Raw genomic sequence first — 7210 nt, forward strand, 5'->3', positions numbered from 1 at the left:
AACATGATATTTTCTACCCCCATGGTAAAATGTCTGGACACCACTGACACAAACAAATAGTTCCTTAGCAAGAAGAATCTGTTTCAGAAGTGAACCTGGATCTTTAATTGCTAAAATGTAAATAAATGATAGAAAAAAAATATACTGTTTCTGTACAGGACAAAAACAGAAGAACCAATCTATGTTTATCTATTTCCATTTCTAAGCTCCTGCCAGAGAAAAACATCCCCACCTTCATGCTAACATCTCCGTTTATTATTATTTAATTAATGTGCGATTACTACATAGGTTTACATAACGTGGCACACTTCCATTTTTGTTTGATGCCTCTGTATTTCAGACAAACTTACTAAACAAGTCAAAATCTGCTATTTAATGTTAAATTCTTCTTAGATTTGTGTGGATGGTGTTTTCTCTGTCCTCTTAACTGTGTTCAGTTAATTTAGTTTGGCTACAGGCTAGAAGAGTCTTTACTAAGGTAGAGACTATTGGGAATCCTTAAATAAACAAACAAGCAAACAGGCTATTCCAGTCAGTTTCATTGCCAGTTATACGATAGGTCCTAAACACACACATAAATGTTGTTTTTCTGTCATTTTGCAGCTTAAAAGTCAATACATAACGGTTTTGCTTTGTTTATGTGTAAAAATATAGAGTAAATACAGACAAAAATGTAGTGGCATTTCAGGCCATCCATTACTTTTTCAGTTTTTGAATTAAACTGAGTGAGGATCTTCTTCATGGTGCCAGTAAGTGTGTATTTTAGACAAAAATATTATCATATAATCCCCTATTCATTCTTCAAAACTGCTTAACTTTTCTGCTTTGTTGATTACCTTTTTTTTTTGACTCAATAATTTAAGTTGTATAATTTTGCAATCACTCAAATACGGGACCTGAGCACAATACAGGCCATTTGTGAGCAAGGGATATTGAAAGTGCTTTACAGAGAAGTAAAGGAGCAAAGGTAAAGGGGATTACATTTAAAAACAAGAAAGAAACAAGTAGAATCTGTCTTTCAAATTTTGAACCTATTGAATAGTGAACAAGTAGCAACAAAGTTGTGTCTAATTGAGGCTTTTCTTTTAACCCTTTTCTTACTCTTAGCTGATTTTTTTTGATTAAAAATAAGAATACATCCATTCCATTCGTTATCTAAATCTACTTTTCCTTCCTAGTGCTTATTTCCAGGAGCCATTGGGTGAGAGACGGGACCCAGCAGGTTAGAAACCCGTCGCAGAGGTTAAAACCAGAATCCTACTAGTTAAGTTGAATGATGCTAGGGCGCCCTCTGCTGGAAATATTAAAACGACGCTGGATTGGATCTTAATGCTACACATGAATTGGTTGAAATGCTCCACGTCTAAAACTTGCTGCTGAGTACATGCGGTGGTAATAAACATGACGGAAATAATCAAAACATTTTACACGGATTATAAAGAGATTTTGCAGGCTTTACTTCCTCTGTTTCAAACAAGCATTTTCATGATAAGTAGGATAAAAATCTAAAGATACATTTAATCTTTTTCATGGCTGTGAAAAGAAAAACGAGACACACATGAGCCAGTTGAAAGACTTTTACATTGGTAGTCATTTAACACCGTGCGCTCTGGAGCTCTTCTGGTTGCTGGCTGAAATTCAGTAAACAAACGACAGGAGGAGCAGCACCTTGGAGAGCGCCAAAGTACCAAACGGCCTCAGGGAGGCTTCAATTATACAATAAAATGCGGATACAAGTAGAAAAGCAAAACTTCTGATTGCAGCTACTGTTTGTCTTTTTCAATATATAAACAAAGTATGAAATTCTTTGAATGTGCATCTCAAATAACTGAAAAATCATGTGAAAAACTACTATAGAGTTAACGCACCAAAAGCCATAAAAGACGAGTCCAGGGCGGCAGTTGTTAAAATCTTCGTGTTAAACCCGGCGGCTCAGTTACATTTACTTTAATAATTTTGTGAAAAAAGTAGGTTACTTTTAGGAGCAGTTTTGGAGCACTGTTTACTTTACTTTTTCTTGAGTAATATAATTATGAAGCAACGTTATTCTTACTTGAGTAAAATTCCTGGCTGCTCTATCTACCGAGAGGAACTTCAATGAATGAAGAACAAGCTTGTTTTAACCCAGAACTCACCAGAGAATTGTTTAGATGGAAATATATTTCTGATTTCATTTTAAACGCTGGTTGTCTCAGTGTAATGAGACAAGCACAGTACAGAAAGTTCATATTTAAGAAATATTTTCCCAAAAATATTGAAGATCACCAATACGTTTTTGTTTCTTGGAAATCATCCCCTCTTCTCCTTTGTTTCTGTTTATTAATAAGGCCTCCCCAAACTGATAGATGTTGGAGGTTGTATTTGATATTTTATTTGATCTTAATTTTTGAAATCTTTTAGCCTACTTGTTAAGAAACACAAAAACATAATTAATCAGAGTTAATTTATGATTTAAGATCAAGAGTAATTTCCTTTTCACACAAGACCAAGATATTGCAACCTTTCTTTCTTTTTTCTACATGTACTTTTCTGTGAAAACAGAACAGAAATCTCCAGTAAAGAACCAGAAGTCAACATTTTGCGTTTTTTCAGCCATGCATTTATTGATCACACAAGGTGAATTCATATGTCTGGATCTCCTCTCCAGGTGTTCATCTATACTTCTCGGACAGAGCCAGAGCCACGGCAGACAGGAACTTATCCATGGCCACATGGACCTCAGGGGTGAAGTCGTTGGGGAAGCTGATGGCTAAAACCAGAAGGAGGTTGTGGGCAAGAATCTGTGAAAGACAAGTGATGAGACGACACTTAGACTTCATACAAGCAGAAAAAAAGGACCAATGCACAGCTTAAAGCACACTCTTAGCTCTGAATCCTCACCTTAAAGTTGGCGGGGTCCACTCTCAGCTTGAAGGCATGCAGCTCGCTCAGGGTGAGCAGACCTGCAGTCAGGTCGTCGATTTTAGCCACAGCGTCAGCAACTCCAGCCATCACCGTAGCTCCATGCTTCTTCACTGGACCAGAGCCGGGACTCATGTCCTTCCAGTGGGAGAAGTAGGTCTTGGTCTGTGGGTAAACCACCAGCATCCTGAGTGGAAGAGTAGAATGGGTGGGTAAAATTTTAAGCAAAAAGTTGTTGAAATTCAAAGGTTTCAGGTCTCATTTACCTGCCAAGAGCATCTGCTCCAATGGCTCCTGCCTTGGGAGAAATCTTTCCCCAGAAGGCCTTGACGGTGTTCTTGTCCTTGGCAGTAAGACTAGTCATTTTGGCTGTTTCAATAACCGACTAACTAACAAACTAAGTGCGAGGGCTATTTGTCTGAGAGGCAGCAGAGGAAACACCCAGCAGCACCTCCCCTGAAACGGCCCACGGGAGGCGGTCTGAGTAATCCTGATCAACGGTTTCTGTGAGATAAAATCTTTCAGTGTCTCTGAAATTTCTTTGAATTACAAAATATTATTCAAACTTACTCAGCTCTATATGATAAAATATTCAAAAATAACACAAAAAAAAATAAAGGTGTGGATGGTCAGGATAGTTAGAAAATGGGAAATTTACTGTTAGAATTAAAGGTTTTCATTTTTTAATTTTCTCTCATTTGCATCTTGTTTAAAGAAATATGTAATGATTTTACACTTGCAGCTTGGAAAACTGGCTTCAGTGCATTACAGAAAGAATCATTCACATTTGCAGTTTAATCTTAGTATGAGGTCAATAGCATAAAATTCCATTCAAATACACCGCAGCTTTGGTTATTACATCAAATCTGGGAAAGCTTTTAAACCATGTGAATACTTTTGCAAGACATTGTTCAACATGTTTGTAATGAATTCATTTAATATGAAGCTTTTCTTTTTTGTGTGATTGAAATACTAGAATTAAATCCATTTTCAATTACATTTTATGCTGATTGAGATTTACCGGTTCTGTTTGTGTAAATGGCCTCAATTACAAACAAAGTATTTTTAAAAGTTGCGGCTCTGATTATGATTAACTATTGTTGTTATCAAGATTTCACTGAGGAGGATAATTTATTGAACCAATTGACTAATCAAAACATACTGGGAAATTTTGTAATGTTTTCATTTATTATTTGAGTCCAGTGCTATACTACACAGACAAACACCTTCAGTGTACCATTAATGCAAACAGTTCATAGGCATAATTGTAAAAATAAGATGCAAAACATTTTAAATGCAAATCTACAGTCTTTATCCCAATTTCCAGATCTGAAGGCTGACTAAACCAAGTATTAACAATTCATTTGATCTGATATGACTATGAATGTGTGAATTTTCAAACCGACATGAAGGATTTTGCACACAGAGCAAAAAGAACCAGATAACCATTTTTTGAGGGTTTTTATTTTCATGCATTTATTTATCACATCAAGAATGAACTGATGTAGCTTCACTTCCTCTCCAGGTGTTCATCTGTACTTCTCGGACAGAGCCAGAGCCACGGCAGACAGGAACTTATCCATGGCCACATGGACCTCAGGGGTGAAGTCGTTGGGGAAGCTGATGGCCAAAACCAGAAGGATGTTGTGGGCGAGAACCTGCAAGGTAAACATAACAAGTTATAATTTATCTAAGTAAACTTAACCCCTGTCAGATGTGATAGGAGGAGACAATAAGGATGTATTCCAAGCTCTGAGTCTTGACCTTGAAGTTGGCAGGATCCACTCTCAGAGTGAAGGCATGCAGCTCGCTCAGGTTGAGCAGACCTGTAGTCAGACTGTCGATTTTGGCCACAGCTTCAGCAACTTCACCCATCACTGTAGCTCCATGCTTTGCCACAGGCGCAGATCCGGGGTTCAGGTCCTTCCAGTGGGCAAAGTAGGTCTTGGTTTGTGGTTACACCACTAGCATCCTAAAAGGTCAGAAAACAAAAAAAGTGGGTGGGCAAATTTAAAACAGTGAGAGGCTGGAATTTGAAGATTTTTGTCACATTTACCTGTGAAGAGCATCTGCTCCAATGGCTGCTGCCTTGGGAGAAATCTTTCCCAGAAGGCTTCGACAGTGTCCTTGTCCTTGGCAGTAAGGCTAGTCATTTTGGGAGTTTTGAGTACCGTGCTGAATCGAGATCCCAGGGCTTTTAAGCCTGTGAAAGAGGGTGGACACCTCTTTATTACAATAAAAAAAACTAATGGCAAGCTATACCATTTAAAATGATCTTCCCTTGGATAAAATAACATTTATTTGACATTAAATAACCTTTTATTGAAATTGTTTATAAAATGATTCGAATAAAATTGATTTAGGTTTTATCAAAAAATCAAATAACGACCCTAGATCAGATTTTAGGACTAAAAAATTCTAAAACTTTTTTTACGTTTTCAGTTTTTACAATAAAAATAGCATACAGTTCTTGTCATAATGCATATAGTCCAGTTAGTCACTTATTATTTTAGAGTTATAGACAGAGATCCCCCTCTTAAAGAACAATGCAAAAACACAGACAGAGAAGATTCAGGCAGATTTTGAAATCCAGGCTCTGCAGTCGGGGAAATATTATTAGATTTGTCTGGAAACATTCCAAGATGCTGAGTTTAGTTACTTTCTGGGCCCTGCAGCCAAAATATATGTTAGAGCCTAATCTAATCAACTACACTGCACATGCAGGGCTGGATCCACACTTATTGAAGAGATAAGATTCATTTCTAGTTAAGCTGATAGGGTTGTGTTTTAACCTCCCTGTTATACTTCTGGTCTGTCTGAGAAACACTGTGGAAACGATGTGTACCTCATTTATGAAAACGTTAAAGAGAACATAAAGCATCAAGCTGCTTGGAGATGGCCTGATAGCCTTTACGTTTAACGTGATCGTCTATAATTTTCTTTCTAATCTCCTGGTACAGCTCTCCTCTTTGCTTTCTGTGGTTCATTCAGTGTGACACACCATGTCGCCAAACAGCACGATGATTACTCGTCACTCAGAGAATAGGCTTTAAAATATTGTTAGTTTATAAATCACTGAACAGCTTAGCACCACAACACATTAATGATCTGATGTTGTATCGACCTTCCAGATTTCTCAGGTTTTCTGGTTCCGGTCTGCTCTGCAGCCACAGAACCAGACATGGAGAAGCAGCATTCATCTTCTATGCACCACAAATCTGGAACAAACTTTCAGAAAACTGCAAAACAGGTGAAACACTGAGTTTCTTTAAAAATCTAGACTAAAAACCCACTGTTTAGAGTTGCTTTTGAGCTATAATAAATGAAACATTAACATATTTCATGTGCATTGATGATTGTGCATGACAGCACTCATCAAAAGGCAATGTTTGTCACTGATTTTCTCAGCTGTTGACTGTATATCTATTATGACTTTGTATTTGTGTGTTTTTATGCTGCAAAGCACTTTGAACTGCCTTGTTGCTGAAATGTGCTATACAAATAAACTTGAAAGATTGATTTTAAATAGGCAGAATGATGCTAGTTAGAGGACACACCATAGTTTGGATGATACAGTTAGGAAAGATGATTCTCCCTCATAAAATTACATTCATTAGATGTTTTATTCTTTAATCTGGTAATGTACTTTTTTAAAATTAATCGTCATTTTCAAATTAAACGTTTCAATCACCACTATCTTTCATTTTGGATTAATGATGCACTGACTCAGGGTAAGAACAATAACAAACACATTTGATAGAATAATAGACTTTTTAAAGAAGACTGACCATTTTAAACACAGAGCAAAGGCATAGGTCGACTCATTTTACACAAGTAAAGTAGATGTTACACCAAAACAAGACAAATGGATACGTGACTCCATTTGCCTTTAATTAGGCAAAATAACTATTTAAAAAAAAATTATATACTTTACCTGGGTTCTTGTAGAAGAGTAAAGCTCTGAAGAAGCAAAAAACAAAAACAAAAATGAAATAAAAATAAGGATGGGCAGTAACTGTGCTTTTAACAAGACAGGATGAATACAAATATTCGCTCACTCATTTTGTTGATTTTTAGTCTTTTTGTTTCAAACTTCAACTGTAAAGATGTAAACTCACTTGCTATGGATCCAGTAGTGTGTTATCTTATCAGCTCCTCCCATTGACAAGCAGCTGTCTAGAGCCAACAGCTGCTGCTGCCACAGAGTTTTTCTCAAAGATTACAACTCGTGTAAATTTATCAAAGATGACTTCATTGTTGTTTGAGAAAAGGGGTCAAATGGACACAGTCATCTAACCCCTAAAGTATA

General features: G+C 36.8%; 2 protein-coding genes and 1 long non-coding RNA gene across 3 annotated transcripts; 1 reads left to right on the forward strand and 2 right to left on the reverse strand.

The window, feature by feature from the left end:
- The first annotated feature begins 2539 nt into the window (after positions 1-2539).
- Positions 2540-4529, forward strand: LOC116735548 (uncharacterized). Its single transcript, XR_004342393.1, has 2 exons — positions 2540-2647; positions 4427-4529. It is a non-coding gene; the product is annotated as an uncharacterized LOC116735548 (long non-coding RNA).
- Positions 2577-3352, reverse strand: LOC116735542 (hemoglobin embryonic subunit alpha-like). Its single transcript, XM_032587497.1, has 3 exons — positions 3168-3352; positions 2881-3088; positions 2577-2780 (listed from the first exon to the last, which is right to left on the reverse strand). Exons 1-3 carry the CDS (start codon positions 3263-3265, stop codon positions 2652-2654), a joined length of 435 nt encoding a protein of 144 aa, XP_032443388.1. The 5' UTR covers positions 3266-3352; the 3' UTR covers positions 2577-2651.
- On the reverse strand, positions 4067-7037 carry LOC116735543 (hemoglobin embryonic subunit alpha-like). The gene is given in 5 exon segments (XM_032587499.1): positions 4067-4559; positions 4666-4873; positions 4958-5006; positions 5009-5104; positions 6836-7037. Coding segments are annotated over 4 exon segments (432 nt in total). The 5' UTR covers positions 5055-5104; positions 6836-7037; the 3' UTR covers positions 4067-4430.
- Positions 7038-7210: the final 173 nt, after the last annotated feature.

This window comes from Xiphophorus hellerii, chromosome 16 (genome assembly GCF_003331165.1).
Source record: "Xiphophorus hellerii strain 12219 chromosome 16, Xiphophorus_hellerii-4.1, whole genome shotgun sequence".
In the NCBI taxonomy this organism is placed as follows: Eukaryota; Metazoa; Chordata; class Actinopteri; order Cyprinodontiformes; family Poeciliidae; genus Xiphophorus; species Xiphophorus hellerii.

Bases quoted from the DNA above. Each gene is read 5' to 3' on its own strand.
- LOC116735542 (XM_032587497.1), bottom strand. From the start codon at position 3,265: ATGACTAGTCTTACTGCCAAGGACAAGAACACCGTCAAGGCCTTCTGG. The intron at 3,089-3,167 runs GTAAATGAGACC...TCTTCCACTCAG, and splicing joins GGAGCAGATGCTCTTGGCAG to GATGCTGGTGGTTTACCCAC. The intron at 2,781-2,880 runs GTGAGGATTCAG...TGTCTTTCACAG, and splicing joins TGGACCCCGCCAACTTTAAG to ATTCTTGCCCACAACCTCCT.